The sequence below is a fragment of the Schistocerca piceifrons genome, chromosome 8, assembly GCF_021461385.2.
Source record: "Schistocerca piceifrons isolate TAMUIC-IGC-003096 chromosome 8, iqSchPice1.1, whole genome shotgun sequence".
Lineage (NCBI taxonomy): Eukaryota > Metazoa > Arthropoda > Insecta > Orthoptera > Acrididae > Schistocerca > Schistocerca piceifrons.
The window spans coordinates 242,081,468-242,099,327 of NC_060145.1; the positions used below are offsets into that span (position 1 = coordinate 242,081,468).

General features: G+C 38.5%; 1 protein-coding gene across 1 annotated transcript in view; it reads left to right on the forward strand.

Annotated features, from left to right (window-relative positions):
- Positions 1-17,860, forward strand: part of LOC124712240 (carboxypeptidase D-like) — a 255,060-nt gene that overhangs the window by 85,892 nt on the left and 151,308 nt on the right. The window contains exons 6-8 of the mRNA XM_047242533.1: positions 2,328-2,552; positions 5,366-5,557; positions 12,914-12,999. Of these exons, the coding sequence (XP_047098489.1) occupies positions 2,328-2,552; positions 5,366-5,557; positions 12,914-12,999 (503 nt within the window). The remainder of the gene's footprint in view (positions 1-2,327; positions 2,553-5,365; positions 5,558-12,913; positions 13,000-17,860) is intronic.

Below are 17,860 nucleotides of genomic sequence, written 5' to 3' on the forward strand. Positions count from 1 at the left end.
GGACCACTTACCTTTATATTCGAATCAATGAAAAATGTTTTTATAATTATCTATTGTTATAAGTATATCCTTTCTTATGTCACTGTTTTTTACTTCTTTAGGCCACTCCCCACCCCACCCCACAAACATTCAGTTTTCCTTTTTACTTATAAATACCTACAATATGCACACATCAGTAATATTTTGCTTTCTTTACTGTCTTGTGTGTGATTTATCACATGTGATGTATACTAAATTAGTACTGAAACCGCAAAATAGTTTGCACACATTTTGGTGCTATAATTGACACTGACAGTGAGGAATAAGAGAAGAGTTGCAACGGATATAAGTATTAGAGTGCAACAACTAACAAAAGTGGAAGATTTCAAGTACCTTGGGAGCGTTACAGAAGACAGCACAAGGCATGATTAGGATATTAGTGAAAGGAGAATGTAAGCCCATAAATTTCTGCAGAGTGTAAGAAGCACGGTGTGGAATATAGATGACCACCAAAATGCAAACAAAGTTTACACCATGCATATTATGCACCAGTACTCACATATTCATTGGGTACATGGGTAATGAAAATGCAGGTGAGCAGGGTACAGGCTTGTGAGGGGAAATTTCAAAGAATCAGGATAAAACTAACAAAAATGGATAGAGTAAGGAATGAGCAGGGTGGGAGAAATGGTGAAAGAGATACCAATGCAAGAGACAATAGAAAAAAACAAGATGAAAATGGAATGGACAAGTTAAAAGAATGAGAGTTGGCAGGATACTGATACTGCCTCAGTAGCAGGCAAGAGACCTAGAAGAAGACATGAGAGACAGATGGATCATTGGAGTCAAGGAATGTGTGAAGAACAGAAGAGAAAACTGGGACAGAGTGCAGAGGGATGAATGGTCGGAGGACAGAGAAAGATGGAGAGAGCTATGTCCTAAGCAGACCAAGCCAGGTGCTGAAAACTGTAAAAGATGATGATGATGAATCAATGCCATTGGGTGTCGTCATATTAAGTTTGCCATGTAAATGTGGTAAGTAGTATCAGCTGTGCAGTCTTGTTGGTACTTATTGGCTAGTGAAACTGTCTTTCTGCCTGAGAAAGACTGTATGAAGGATGATGTGAAACAGTCATCATTTAAGCACCATTTTCTTGATTGTAATTGGCAATAGTTCATCCAAAGACATTCTGTCACCATTCGGTCTCATGCGGAAGTTTACCTCTCAGTGAAGATTTTATAAAGACCAGTGTATAAATTTCGGAAGAGACCATATCATCTCATGGCGTACCAAACAGTGAATTAGTGTACTGGTAGTTATTTTGGTTTGTGTAAGTGGAATAACTATTCATTCTGGCATGCAGTCTTCTCAGTTAAGTTTCTTACACCTGCTAATTTTTGGAAAAATATATTTTTCTATCAGCAGCTCAACATTCATTGTTTATTTAAGCTTGTTGCTGTCAGCTGCTGTATAACATATTATTGTTTCTGTTGATGGCTACAGTATTTCTCTTAGCCAAAGCTGAGATGCATGTGTGCTGTAGATAGCTATCTATACATTACTCTTTGACTGCTTTGGCCAGATTTCTGGCTTACAGTGCTCATTCATGCTTCTCTGAATATATGCCTTGTTTGAACACAGGAAAATATGCAATTACATTGTTGTCATATCATGTAATTCAATCTCTGGTCCAAAGTTATAACTCGTAAGATGAACTATTACACACAATTTTCTTAATTTACTGCAACAATCATTCATTGATGACAAATCTTTCTGTAAATTAAGGGAATGCAAGCACTGTACCAAATTAGTGCTAAAGAACCTCCAACTCCCTCTGTCCTCTCCCTCCCACAAAATCTACAAAGTGCAACAAGCATTGTTTGACAACTGTTTTAATACACCAGTGGTCTGAAATTATTTCACAACTAGATGCTGAACTTATTATGTGAGAGAAGGAATTAAGTTAAGAGTTTAAATTTAATGTCACTCTTGAAAAACACATCCTTAGTGTTTGAGTGTGTGTTTGTGTGGGGGGGATTTATGCACCCTTAGATGTGTGTGAATTGCTTTTGCTTATGAAATGAGTTTTACCACATATGTTGTACATTGGAAGATGTTTTCGTTGTTTCTGACAATGATCTGTCATTAAGGTTGTGCTACTAAGTATTAAGTGAATGTTTTATGTAGAGATTCTAATGATGTTAAAGCTATTGCAATATTCCTGAGTCAGTGTATTTCTGCTGCCCAGCTGGGCAGTTTACTAGAAAATCAAGAAACATAAAAGGAAAGCCATTCATTACAATTGAAACAGCTGAAGCAACAGGTTTTGCTTTTTTTTAATTTCCAGAGGACATGAAACCAGAGGTTATGACACATCCATTAACAAATGCTGAAGGTTTTATTCTGCCTACTTCATTTTATCACCATAACTACACAGAGATGGAAAACTTCCTTAAAAGCATAGCAGCAACATATCCTTCAATCACGCGCTTGTATTCTGTTGGTAAAAGTGTTGAAGGTCGACAGCTATACGTCATTGAAATTACTGACAACCCAGGACACCATGAACCAGGTAAGTGGACATAAATAGAAATTTTACCTATTCTTACCTCAATTATTGTTGCAAGAGACTCACTTCAGTCTTCTGAGACTACCTTCTTCTTCTTCTTCTTCTACTACTACTACTACTACTACTACTACTACTACTTCTTCTTCCACTTCCAATCATCAGGTGATTGTTAGAACACACACACACACACACAAACACACACACACACACACACACACACACACACACACACACACACACACATTATCCCAGCTGACAGTGTCCTGCAGCCCAATTCAGGTGAGGGTTTATGTTTGACAGAGTAGCTGACATGCAAATAACTAGAGAGGGGGAAGAGACTCTGATGGCTAGGAGAAAGGACTAGTAAGGGAACAGAATAGGAATATAGCACCAATCAGCCCATACAGGTCTAGGCGGGAGCAGTTGGATGTAACGTATGATGAAGTGGAAGAGTCGGTTGGAAGGGAGGGGAGAGATAGAATAGAGGAAGACCACAGGAGAGAGAAGTGTACGTGTAGAATAATAAGCTGAGGGGGGATAGTGACAGGGATGGAACTGGTATGGAACAGCAGCTGGTAGAGAGTGAGGCCAGAAGAATTGTGGAATTGAAGAAAGGAAAATACCCATATGTGTAATACAGAGATGGCTGGTATAATGGGAGGGGGAGGGGATCCAGGTGGCATGGGTTGTGAAGCAAACATTGAAGCTGAGCATGTTGTGCTCAGTAGCATATTCTATCACTGTGTGGCCAACTTTGTTCATTGCCTCAGGTGGGGGGTGGACTTTCATTCCCGTGGACAGATGGTTGTTTGGTTGGTGGTCTGCCCATACAGAAGGCTGTGTAGGAAGTTATTGTGGGGCTGGTACATTTAACTGCTTTCACAGATGCCTCTGCAAGGGGAATATGTATATGGTGGGAACATAATGGTATATGTTGAGCAGGTGCGAAAGACTGTCTTACCTGGATCTTTAACAGGGGCACAGTCAGTAAGGCAGAGGGTTGGGAGTTTGTGTGAGATAAGAGTGGACCAGTAATTTTGTAGGTAGGAAGGGTGATAGAACATCACTTTCAGAAAAATGGGAAGGATTGTGGGAAGGATGCCCCATCTTTCAGGGCACAATGAAAGCTAGTCAAAGCCCTGGTGAGGAATATGGTTAAGAGGTTCATGTGTGTGCTGATACTGTGTAATGGGGAGGTGGAGTGTTCCTTTGAAGCTGGTTCATAGAGGTAGTTGAAGGATTTGTGGATATGACACAGGAGATCTATTTTTAAACCAAATATGAAAGATAGAAGCTGTCTGTGGAGGAATTACTAAGGCCTCCAGACCCTAAAAAATAACAACTTCAGCTACTATTTTGTACAGAGTTTTATAGAGACTGGCGGTAAAGTTCGTAAAACATTGTCAGGTGACATGTTCAACTTGTCATTGCAGCATAAATTGAAACATACCATAAAAATGTTTTAATGATAAGTTGCACTACCGTAACCATGGTGTCACGATACAATTAGCTCCACACCAAATAAAAGGTGCAAATATCTCGTTTTAATATGATGGAAATACAAATGGTCATGGCAGTAATGCAATCTCCAGAATAACAACTGTGGTGTTATTTATGACATATATCAGATAATAAAGCTAAATTAGTCAAGTAAAATGAGTTGCAAAGGAAACTCTGTTAGTTATCAAAATTAAAATTTTTGTCTTAATTTTGTGCATTGATATATTTGGGAAGAAAATTATTCAAATGATTTTTATGCAGTGTTGATGTAAACACTCTTAGTTTTTTGAGTCAGTTTGTGTATTAGGTGAAGAGTGTGTGAAACTATTGCATAGAAATAAACATGTTGCTTATTATATTACTGTATGGAGCTTAAAGTGCCAAAAAAAGGGTAAATACTTGACTTAAAGAATAGGTTTCTTGTGATAAACTTTACTTTTGGAAACATTCTCTATTGTTGACTACAATATTGTGTTAGAAGCAGATTTTTCATGGTTTTCTAATGTTCAAAACAAATAAAAACTGTCTGCCAGACTTAAACTGATATCAATCCACATCAGGGATTGACTCGCAGTATCAGCGTCAAACTCCACAGTGATTCCCCATCTAACCTACCATATATACGTTGCAGGACTAGTGCTTCTGCATTAGAGGATATTTTCAGAGATTGCCCTACACCAGTTTCAGGACAGTTAATCCATGAAACTTTTTCTGTTTGACAATTATTCATTGTATTGGATGTTCAAGATGTATTAAGACTGCACACACCACTTAGATCCAGACATCTGGCTTTTACAGGATTGCTTACTTTGTTTATAAAACCAGAACAGTAAAATACAAACTGTAGATCACAATTTACAGGAAAACAGAATACCTGTGGTTAGTTATATACAGAGAAATAATTAAAGAGTTCCACTATGCTTCTTCTTCACTTGTTAAAGAGAAAACAAAAAAAATCAGATATTTTATTGTTTATACATGTTATGAAGGTTACAAAAGTCATCCAAAATAGTGATGTTAGAGGAAAACAAGACTGTTGAGGACGAATAACGGAATTCACAGTGCACTGTATTTACGTGAACAAAAGCATTGCTTCTATTTGTTTTCGTTAGTTCAAAATTCTCTACTTGATATCTTGTTTCATATTAGGTCTGTTAAGTCTCCTTTGAGTCAGTGTCATGGTCAGTCATAGATAAGTCTGTTGTGCAGAGGGGCTGAGGAGACATTAACGTGTTTTATGACATCACACTGAAGCATAACATGAAATAATGTTTCGATTTCTTAAAGCTGTGTTACATTATTGTGTTAATTGACAGGTGAACCAGAAGTGAAGTATGTGGGTAATATGCATGGTAACGAAGTGGTGGGACGTGAGGTGCTGCTACTCCTCATAAAATTCCTATGTGAGAATTATGGAACCAATGACACTGTTTCACGCATTGTGAACTCTACTCGAATTCATATTATGCCAAGCATGAATCCTGATGGTTATGTCAGAGCTAAAGTTGGTATGTATAATTAACTGCCACTAATATTTGATTTCCTTGTGTATGATAATATTTTCTGGTTTCTGTTTTTCTTTGTCTTCTTCTTATGTATTTCATAGTGTACACTAAAATCAGTGTGAGGTAATTGACATTTTTGAGTAATTACTTAATGTCATGCTGAGTATTGCTTCTGAAAGCAACACCAAGTGAGGTGAACTGAACAAAGTCATAATGACTATAAGAGAGCAATGCAAGAAGTGTTCAGTGAAGTCAAACGTAAAATTTTGCCGATCCACGTTACAAAGAATCCTTAGAAGTTTTTGTCATACATGAAGTCAATAAGGGTATTAGAATCATCTGTTCAGTCGCTCAGTAACCAGACTTGCACCAAAATGATAGGTGACAGAGAGAAGCTCAAAAGACTGATCTTACTCTTCTGAAACTGTTTTTTTGTGGAAGAGTGTAGCACAGTTTCTCCTTTCAATCATTGTGTAAATGCCAATGTGACAGATATGGAGATAAATGATCATGGAATTGAAATCAGCTAAAAGCACTCAACAGTGGAAATATGTGTTTCTGTTTGGAAAATTTAAAGTATTCTGAAAAGATAAGCTACCCTGTGCCTTTCTGAGCACCACACAACAACAGTGTTAGAGAAATTATATGTAAAAGATTGTACTGTAGCTTCTTACTCATGTGGAACTAATATGGGGAAAGAAGGAGTTGTTACATATATTAAGACAGAATTCAAGTTCAGAAACACTGAGAGAAGTAGATTTTTTGGTGGTCAAAACATAGAAGTGTATGCTTGTAAATTAATAGAGAAAAAATACTTGACTATTAGCTATAACTGTGTGTAGATCCCCACTAGAAAATTCTGAACTGTCTATGCCATCTGCCAGAGAGCAGCAAGCAGTTAATAGTCTGCAGTTATTTCAGTGTACATTTTCTAAAGGATTCTTATAGTAAAAATGATCGGAAACTCTTATTTGGATCCAACAATTTGATCTCAATAATTAAATTTACACCATCAGTGGATAAGCTCTCAAAGCAAGAAAATAACTGTATGCGCAGTAATAGATGCTCTCACTGATCACGATGTATAGTTATTTAGGATAAATAAGATAGTCTCCTACAGTATTGATACTTCTTGGTGAAAATCAGGTAGAATAATTAATGACTCCAGAACAAATGTTTTTAAGAATAGTTTACAATAGATGACCTGGGATGCAATTAGTAATAAACCAAACGTTGACATAAAATTTAAGTAATTACATGATAAATTCATATCATTATTTGAAAATAGCTTTCTGCATAAGCTAATCAATAAGGACATTAAACAGCCATGTTAAAAAACCATGGATCGCTAGAGGGACTGAAGTATTGTGAGAAAGGAAAAGAGAAATTTATCTGCTAGCAACAAGAAGTAGAGATCCTAAAGTAGTCGCACACTTCAGAAACAACTCTGAATTACTTAGAAAAGTTATTAAAAATAAAGGAACATGCACAGTATGTCAGAAATCAATAATTCTGGAAACAGACTAAAGGCTGTTTGGAATGTGCTAAAATGGAGACTGGATGACTGGCCACGAAACTGGATAACATTGCTGTTGAATTAAACGCAAGGACTATAGACGGTAAGTCACAGGCAGCAAGTATGATTAATAATCATTTCCTAAATATGGTGGAAAGTTTCAGGAGAAAAATTGCAGTGCTATTTTGAAAAAGCAAGCCTCCTGAACTTCTCTCTGGGTGTATCACTGTCTTCTTCTTCTTCTTAAATTAAGAAAATTATTTATTCTCTCAAAAAGAAAAATTCACCTGGGTAGGATGGTGTTTCCAACAGAGTACTAAAGATTTATTCCCATGTAATAAGCCCTGTCTTATCCGAAGTATGTAATGCCTCACTAACTCGGACCATTTTTTCAGAGAGGTTGAAATATGCCATTCTTAAACTGCTTTTTGAGAAATGTGATAGGAGAGGTGTCAATAACTACTGACCTCTTCTGTCACTGGCATAATTTTCCAAAATTTTTGAGAAGGTAATGTATTCTAGGATAGTGCCTCACCTGAGCAACAATAACATCCTCATGAAATTATAATTTGGATTTCAGAAGAGTTGCTCTGCTCTCACTCTACAAGCCATAAATAACAAAATACCAAGGCTTGGTATTTCCTGTGACCCGTCTAAGGCATTGGATGTATGAATCACAGTATTCTTCTAGTTAGTTAGCTAGCTAGTTACATGTTCCATGGATCATTTTGCACAATAGATTGTACTGAAGTGTAATGAGTCATTTTACATTCGCATCGAATATTAATTTGCACATATTGTTACATTCTGAACATTTCTAAACTTTTTTCGTACAAAAAGAAAAAAGGTATACAGATGTTATTTAGTAATGCCTACTCACCACCTTTTATACGTTACAATAGTAGAGATTTTTCTACGGTATAGAAGAACTTGTCAAGGAGACATTTTCTCAGTTTGTTATAAAATTTTTCTTTGTTGCCTGTCAGACATTTTACATCACTGGTACATTTTTGTTGCATTATTGTGCATACCTTTTTGTGCTACATACAACCTTAATGTGGAACAATGAATGTCATTTTTCCTTCTGTTATTGTAATTACACTATGTGATCAAAAGTATCTGGCATATGTTCAGTCAGGTGCTGGAAGGTTTCTTGGCGAATGTCAGCCCATTCTTCATGGAGTGCTGCACTTAGGAGATGTATCGATGTCGGTCGGTGAGGCCTGGCATGAAGTTGACATTCCAAAACATCCCAAAGGTGTTCTGTAGGATTCAGGTCAGGACTCTGTGCAGGCCAGTCCATTACAGGGATGTTATTTTCATGTAACCACTCTGCCACAGGCCGTGCATTATGAACAGGTACTCGATCATGTTGAAAGATGCAATCACCATCCTCAAATTGCTCTTCAACAGTGGGAAGTAAGAAGGTACTTAAAACATCGATGTAGGCCTATGCTGTGATAGTGCCTCGCAAAACAACAAGGGGTGTAAGCCCCCTCCATAAAAACACGACCACACCATAACACCACTGCCTCCGAGTTTTACCTGTTGGCACTACACACGCTATCGGATGACATTCACTGGGCATTCTCAATACCTACACGCTGCCATCAGATCGCCACACTGTGTACTGTGATTTGTCACTCCACACGATGTTTTTACTCCACACGATGTTTTTCCACTGTTCAGTCATACTGGTGTGATGTGTGTGGCTTATGAGCAGCTGCTCGACCATGAAATCCCTGTTTTCTCACCTCCCACTAAACTGTCATAGTATTTACAGTGGATCCTGATGCAGTTTGGGATTCCTGTGTGACGGTCTGGATAGATGTGTGGCTGTTACACTCTGCGATCCTCTTCAACTGTCGGCGGTCTCTGTCAGTCAACAGACAAGTTTGGCCTGTAGGCTTTTGTGCTGTACATGTCCCTTCACATTTCCACTTCACTATCACATCAGAAACAGTGGACCTAAGGCTATTTAGGAGTGTGGAAATCTCGCTTGCAGATGTGTGACACAAGTGATACCCAAACACTTGACCACGTTCGAAGTCCGTGAGTTCTGCAGAGCACTCCATTCTGCTCTCTCTCACGATATCTAATGACTATTGAGGTCGCTGATATGGGGTACCTGGCAGTAGGTGGTAGCACAATGCACGTAATATGGAGGACATATTTTTTTGGGGGTGTCCAGATACTTTTGATCACATAGTGTATGTACCTCATTGTTCCTTTTAAACTCTAGTCAATTATTTATGACAAACTTCATGAGGGACAAAATGCACTGTGAAGCAGTAGTCAGAATGCACAACTCCTTAAATAGATATCTTCGAGAAGATTGTGGGTGAGCACCACATGTTTTTCTTACAGCGTATTTTTGTGCAGTGAAGAGTCTATCTGAAAGATCAGTTACACTAGAACATTGTTCCATATGACATAATTGAATGAAAATATGCAAAATATGTCAGCTTACTGATTTGCGTCTCCCCAAGATTTGCAATGATTGTAAGCGTAAATGTGGCTGAACTAAGTTGTTTGAGGCATTCAAAAATGTTTTTTGTCTAATTTAAATTATCATCAATATGGGCCCCTCAGAATTTTGAAGTTTCCAGCCTATTTATTATTTCCTCACCACGCGTTACACTTATCGTTGGTGTATTATCCTTAGATGTGCAGAACTGAATATATTGGGTCTTTTTAAAATTGAGGGTGAGATCATTTACTGAAAACCAGTTAATTAACTTGTGCTTGGGTTTTATGGAATTGATGATATAGCCAACCAGTGGTAATGTCATATCTAATCAAAAGAATGCAGAAAGTTTTAGTTAGTAATTAAACCAGTCTAATCAAGGGAGATTCTTCGAATGGTGGAGAAATCATGTATGGGGGTCCCCAAGTCTCAATCTTAGGTCTGTGTGTGTGTGTGTGTGTGTGTGTGTGTGTGTGTGTGTTTTGTCTAATTCAGAAGAAGGCTTTCTGCGCAAAAGCTTACTTGTCTAGCAGTCTTTTTGTTGCACCTGTATATGACTCAACATTTCCACTATATAGTGAGCTGCAATCTATTCAAGCAGAGTTAGTTCTTTTTGTAGATAAGTCTAGTGTTGTAATCAGTCTGGGCATACATACAGCAACAGAAGAAAAAGTAAACAATGTTCTTAAATCTTCATTGACTGGTTTTCTGCAAGTGGCCCCACTCTCAATTTTAAAATGACATAAGATATTAAGTCTGCACATCTTGAGGTACTACACTAATGATAAGGATAACACATGCTGACGAATCAATAAATAGGTTGGAAAATTCAAAATTCTTAGGTGACCATATTGAAGAATTTACTGGAAAAAACACATTTTTGATCTCCTAAAACAATGTAGTTTAGTCACAGTTGCACATAGAATCAATGAAGATCTTGGTGAGAGATAAATCAGCAAGTTGACATATTTTGTTCATTTTCTTTAATAATGGCATATGGAATAATGTTCTGGAGTGACTCATCTTTAAGAAAGAGTCTTCATTGTTCAAAACCATGCTGCAAGAATAATATGTAGTGCTCACCCACAATCAGCTTGTAGACCATACGATGCATGGTAGAAGGTACCCTGTATCAATACTAGTCATTTTCTCTTCTGTTCCACTCACAAATAGAACGAAGGTAAAACAACTGTCTATACGCCTTCATATGAACCCTAATTTCTTGTATTTTATCTCCGTGGTCCTTTTGCTCAAAATATGTTGGTTTTGGTATAATCATTTGGCAGTTAGCTTCAAATGCTGGTTCTCTAAATTTTCTCAATAGTGTTTCTCGAAAAGAATATTGCTTTCCCTCCAGGGATTCCCGTTTGAGTTCTCGAAGCATCTCCATAACTCTTGTGTGTTGTTCGAACTTACTGGTAACAAAACTAGCAGCCCGCCTCTGAATTGCTTCAGTGCCTTGTTTCAGTCTGACCTGGTATGGATCCCAAACACTCGAGCAGTATTCAAGAATAGGTTGCACCAGCATCCTATATGCGGTCTCCTTTATAGGTGAACCACTCTTTCCTAAAATCTTCCCAATAATCTGAAGTCAATCATTCACCTTCCCTACCACAGTTCTCACATGTTCATTCCATTTCATATTGATTTGCAGCATTACAGCCACATATTTAAATGACTTGACTGTGTCAAGCAGGACACTAATGTACCTGAGTACTTCCTACTCACCTGCATTAACTTGCATGTTTCCACATTTAGAGCTAGCTGCCATTCATCACATCAGCTACAAATTTTGTCAAAATCATCTTGTATCTTCCTAAAGTCACTCAACTTCGGCACCTTAGCATACACCACAGCATCACCAGCAGACAACTACACATTGCTGACCACCCTGTCCACCAAATCATTTGTGCATGTAGAGAACAACAGTGGTCCTATCACACTTCCCTTGGGCACTCCTAATGATACCCTTATCTTTGATGAACACTTGCCATCAAGGATAGCATACTGGGTCCTATTACTTAAGAAGTCTTTGAGCCACTCACATATCTGTGAACTTATTCCACTTGCACCTATCTTTGTTAACAGCCTGCAATGGCGGACTGTGTCAAGTGCTTTCTGGAAATCTAGAAATATGGAATCTGCCTGTTGCCCTTCATCTGTATTTCACAGTATATCATGTGAGAATAGAGCAAGCTGAGTTTTGCATGAGTGATGCTTTCTAAAACCATGCTGATTCGTGGATGTAAGCTTTTCAGTCTCAAGAAAGTTTATTGTATTCGAATTGAGAACATGTTCAAGCATTCTGCAGCAAACCAAAGTTAGCGATATATCTGTGTACTACTTAACAGTATGTTTATTTCCTCTTGAAGTTTGTTGTAAATACTACATTACAGTTCAAAAGTAACAATAATGTGTATAGTTACAATAACAGAAGAAACAATGAGATTCATTACTCCACATTAAAATTATCTTTAGCACAAAATAGGTGATCACTTCTCTAGTGATATAAAATGTCTGACAGACAGGAAAGTAAAATTTGAAACAAGGTGGTGGGTAGGAATTACTAACTGACATCTGTATACTTCTTTTCAAGAGGGGAATGGTGAGGATGTATCCATATTTACAAAATATTTTCATGTGAATATAGAATGGGTCATTACACATCATGATGATTTATTATGTAAATGATCCATGGAACATGGAACTAGTTAACTAGATGAGATACCTGTGAGGTTGAATGGAGATTATATCAAAGAACTTGCTCTCCATCTAGCAGCAGTTTATTGTAAGTTATTGGACAATGAGAGGTACAAAGTGCTTGGAAAAAGTGTGGGCCATTGCCTTTTGCAAGGTTTGTCAGACAGATGCTTATAATTATAGATTTGTATTGTTGCTGTTACTCTGTTGATAAATTATGAAATATGTTTTATGATAACACACTTTTGTTCTCACCCTGTCTGGGAGGTCTCCCCTGCTTCAGGGTTGTGGGTGACTTTTCCATAATTTTCCCATTTCCTAAACCTTACCAGTTTAAATTTCAATTTGATACTTCTACCCATTACTGAGAAAAAGGGGTCTTAATAGATGCACAGACGGACAGGTGGGCAACAAAGTCATCCTGTAAGGGTTCTGATTCTGTTGATTGAGGTACAGAACCCCAAAAACAGAATACAAGGAGAGAGAGCTTATAAAATTAGTTAAAACTTAGAGCCTTCTTTAAAGCAATTTACAGAATGCATTGGATTGTTATTAGCTCTTTATATCTAATTTTTACGACAAGATTAATGAACTGGCCAATGGAATCAGTTTTAAAAAGAATTAAGACCACTGGACTCCTGAGTGACGTTTAATAAACAGTATATCTTACATACAGGTGATGAGGATGGTGTTATTGGACGAGAGAATGCTCATGGCATAGATTTGAACCGGAACTTCCCTGATCAGTACCAACAAACGAAGGTTAGTGAAATATTACATTCATTACATTCATTGTATTTACATTTATTGTTCTTATGCATAAGAGCAACAGGCTGCAGTAACTGCTATCTCGGTTGTATAAGTTACTTTTACTGTCATTGTAAAACGGGGTTCATTAAATCATGCATTATGCTTATTTGCGACAAATTAAAATCATGGGCTAGGCCGCAGTACCAGTATCCAGCCTTTCCTGAACAGCCTGCTTCCGGAATGTGGAAAGACATGGGTGGGGGGTTACATAATAGTTGAGACTTTGAACTGTTCTCTGTGGTTAGGATAGTGTTGTTAATAATACACTACCCATGAAAAGCAAGGGTTCAGGTTTGAATATTCACATTTTAACTTTTAACTTGCTATCATTGCAGTAAATATTCTGCTTAAAAGTAAAAGAATTATTGAGGAGAGGGAGAGGGAGAGGGAGGGAGGGAGGGGGAGAGAGAGAGAGAGAGAGAGAGAGAGAGAGAGTGTATTGAAGTAATCTGGAATCAGAATTCAGTATTTGTATACGTCATTACTATTCAGTCCTGCAGGTCTGTTAAGCTTCAAGTTGCATATGACTTGATGTTTTAATTTCTCTAATCTATACGGATTTTTTAAGAAGCATGATTCTGCTGTAATGCCTGCAGTTAATGTTACTTCAGTGCTTTTTTGTGCGTTTTTTCGATTGAATAAGAGTTGACATTGAGATACGCGCACCTCCCTACCAAATTTCAACAAAGGCTTAATCAGTCTTATATCAAACAATTAAATATTATATGCACACATAGGAAATCACAGGAACAACTGAAATAGCGCATCACTTCACTGCAATTTGCATTTATTGTAACACTTGATAACTGACCAAGAAAATGTTGCGTGTTACGCTTGACAGATAATAGTACGAGAACAGTAATAAACACCTGATTCAGTTTTCTGCACTTTAGTTAAAGTTCAACAGGTGAACACAATTTAAGTTCTCCCATAAACATAAATATGCACATAGGCACGTTAAAGAACTGATGATGAAACAGTCGCTTGTAACATCAAGGCAGGCACACTCAATTTAAAGGGAAAATAATTAGCATGTTTACACATTGACTAGAACATTAAGGTGAATAAAACACACACACACACACACACACACACACACACACACACACACACACACACACATATTTATGCGCACAAGCATGATTAAAACTGGTGGAAAAATACTAAATTGGAAATTGACAAATCTATACCCAAAGGAGCCGCACTCCATCGAAACACCCCAAAAAAGGGCAACTTAATGGCTACATAGAGTAACAAAATTAAAAATAGCATGCTTATAGATTGACCAGAATAAAGGAATAAATAACACATACATGGCTTCTGACGGCCGACAAACTGTGTTTGGCTGTTGAGCAGTGTCTAATTTAGCTAGCCACAACATACGCTAACCAGGTTAGCGGCGTATTTAAAGACAAGCGTTGAGCAAGAACCCTGGCCAGAAGGTAGTAAAAGCAGTACTAATTTACAACTAACTACAGCGCTGAAATCAACCAATGACAGGTTGACCAATACCGATATGGCATACGATGGACAGTCAATGGACTAAGCACTCAGCTGAAACCCAAGTATAATGCTGAGGGCGAAACGCCCAGTCCAAAGCTTGTTTAGGGCAAACACCTAGTTTGAGAACAAACCAACCATGAAACAACGGGATGATGCTGCAGCTTGCAGTACAAATGCCAGAGCCCCAATATAGCTTTAAGCCAAGGCAGGACTAAAGCATACTAGTTTCTCGTTCAATTAAAGTTTCCAAAACAATCAAAACTAGCAGGATTCCCTTACACGGCAGACGTTCTGGCGGTTTGTGGTGACTAGAGGGAGCAGTGTGGTGCTGGTGTGCCAGACTCCCACTCCCACTTCATTATGGAGCTTACGTGGAGTTGTTTCGCCGATCTTCTTTTCAGGATAGCCAGCTGCAATTGTCTACCCAATGTCTTCTCTGAAGATAAGATGCTGTTTTGGAGGAATTTTTTACACTCTTAAAATAACTCCGTATACTCAGCATACTTTTAAACCAATCTCACTATATTTTCACTTCCACAAAGGACACTATATAAATGATTCATTTTTGTAAGCCCAACAATTACTGGTCTGAAAGATACTCTTACATAGTTTATGACAAATGCAGTACAGAAAGCTCTAGCAAGTCCACCATCCGGACCTCACAAAAGTAAGTGAATAAGTAAGTGTCTTTTTTTTTTCTTTAACAGCATTCAGCTGTTCTCAATAATGACTGACGTAATACTGTCACGGAGTACGTCGCGTTTGCTCCTTGTGCTGGACATGTAACTTCTGAGGTGAGTGCTGCAACTACCTACCCATGCTGATCAACCATCCGAGACACGCCAGTCCTGCACACACATAATCATGGCGCAGAAGACACAGTTCCACTTTCACACACTCATTTTTAAAATAACGCGTGTTTGAGATGGTGGAAATACGAGTCTCTTGACTTTACCCCAAAATTCTCAAGATACTACAACGTGCCAACACTTCCGTTCATACCCCAGAATCAACTAGCGCAACAGAAATCATTGACACATTTCAGATAATATTTTAAAACAACATACTTAAATACCTTTGTTTACCACAAGCCTTATTAGTTAACAGGTTAGGCTCTGTTATTGATGCCACGCAAATGAGGTAGCAAGTTAAGGTCTACAATTCTACTTTGCCATTTAACACGCATAGTGATGAGGAAAGAAAGAATTCAACTTATTAATTGAAAGTCACTACTTGGATTCAGTATTTGATGATGTATTTAAAATCAACTGACAAAGGTGAGAGTCAAGGTTACATTCACAAGCAGCACACGCAGAACACGAGCATAAGGTGAGCACTAAATAAACTACTCCTTGTCCAGTCATTTACGCACTGACAAAACAAATAATCTTCGCCAAATTACTGCATATGCCAGAGTCTCCAATTGCTTACAAATGATGCAAATAATGGTCAAAATGTCTTACTTTAAGTCCGATGACATCCGTAGGATAGGAGTTCCAGTGGACAACCAGGCCTTATCCCCTTGGATCCACCTGTGACCAAGACAGTAACAACCGTGACATTTCGTCATGTTTCAACCTCCCCCACCAAAACCACACACCAGGAGGGTAACAAGAGATTACTCAACTTAAGGCTTAATCTGATTTACATGAACCTTTTCGCTTTAGCAGTATGAGGGTTTTTAAGCAAGAGGTTGACAGGGCTTAAAATCTCCTGTATACAATACGGACCAGTGAAGTGTGGTGCAAACTTCCCACCAGCCTGAGCCCCGAAGCGCTTTCCAGGATTAAAATTCTTAACAAAAACTGTATCCCCAACCTTTACCTGAAAGGAGTGTTGGTCAAGATTGTAAAGGAGCACCTGTCGATGATGAGTGTGATGAATATTGGCTCTAGCACTCTCCCAATTGTCCTTGATTGAGTGGGCGTCTATGACTTAAGGCAAGAGATTGTTGGTATGCCATAAATTGGTGAGCAGACAATTCAAAGGATAGGCTAACTTCAACGAGGCAGGAGTAGCCCTAGAAGACTCATGGTGGGTGGAATTAAAAGCAAAGTTTAACCTTGGCAGGGATTGATCCCACTTAGATGGAGAATGGGAATGATAAATAACAAGGGCCGCCTTCAATTCCGTGAAAGAAGACTGCAGGTAATAAGGTGAAGTGGTGAAATGACGAACCCCATGATTAAAACAAAATCACTTAAACTGGCGAGATGTAAAGGTGGTAGCATTATCACTGACTAATGCTTTAGGTGGGCCAAAGATCCCAAAGATTCTGGTGAGATGCTGGACAGTAAGGTTAGTTGTAACCCACAGACTGGGAAGAAAACAAAGAAAATGACTAAAAGCATCGACGACCACAAATATGTACTTATTCCCACAGTGTGTCCGAGAAAGTGGATCCACATAATCAACAAACAATTTGTCCATGGGATTTCCTTCCCTTTCAGACTGCAAGAGCCATGCCCATAACCTATTACTAGGCTTACCAATTTTGCAGAGTTGGCAGCTATTTACCAACTTCCTAATATCACAACTCATGGAGGCTCAGGTTAACTGTTGGCTAACCTTGGTAATGGTTTTTGCAACCCCCAAGTGACCTCCCACAAGCAAATCATGGAAATAAGCAAAAACCAGACATATCAACTGTTGAGGAAGACAAAATTTAAACTGACCAGTCTTCCCAACTCACTTACACAGGATGCCTCTATTTATAACGTATCCAGGCATCTGCTTTCCGGAAAGTATAGCCTCCCTAACGGTGCTCCATCTGGGATCCTCTTCCTGCTTATCCTTGATGTCATTAAATAATTCCGGGATCTCGGATAGGACATTGGCAACAATAACTTCCTCAGAACCGAGGGGTTCCTGTTCCTCCTCAGAAAACATGTGACTGAGGGCACCAGTGACCTGATTGTCAACAACTTTGGCAAACTTTGAAATGGAAGGCCGATATATGGACTGCCCAGCAAACCACCCTACTAGTTTTGCTGGGTCGGGCCAAAACCCAACTCAGAGCCTGGTTATCAGTCTCCAGTAAGAATTCCCGATGTTCTAGATAAAATTTGAAGTTTTCAAGGGCAAACAAAACAGCTAAGGCTTCACACGCATAAACTGAATACTTGACTTCTGCCTCAGACAAACACCTTGAGGCATAAACAACTGGCCACCTATCACCATTGTTCGGACAATAAAACTTTGACTAAAGTCAGGAACAACAAGAACCGGATGATTGGTAAGAGCAGTTTTAATTGCTTCGAAAGCTGCCTGCTGACTCCCACCCCATTGAAACACTTGATTCTTGCCACGC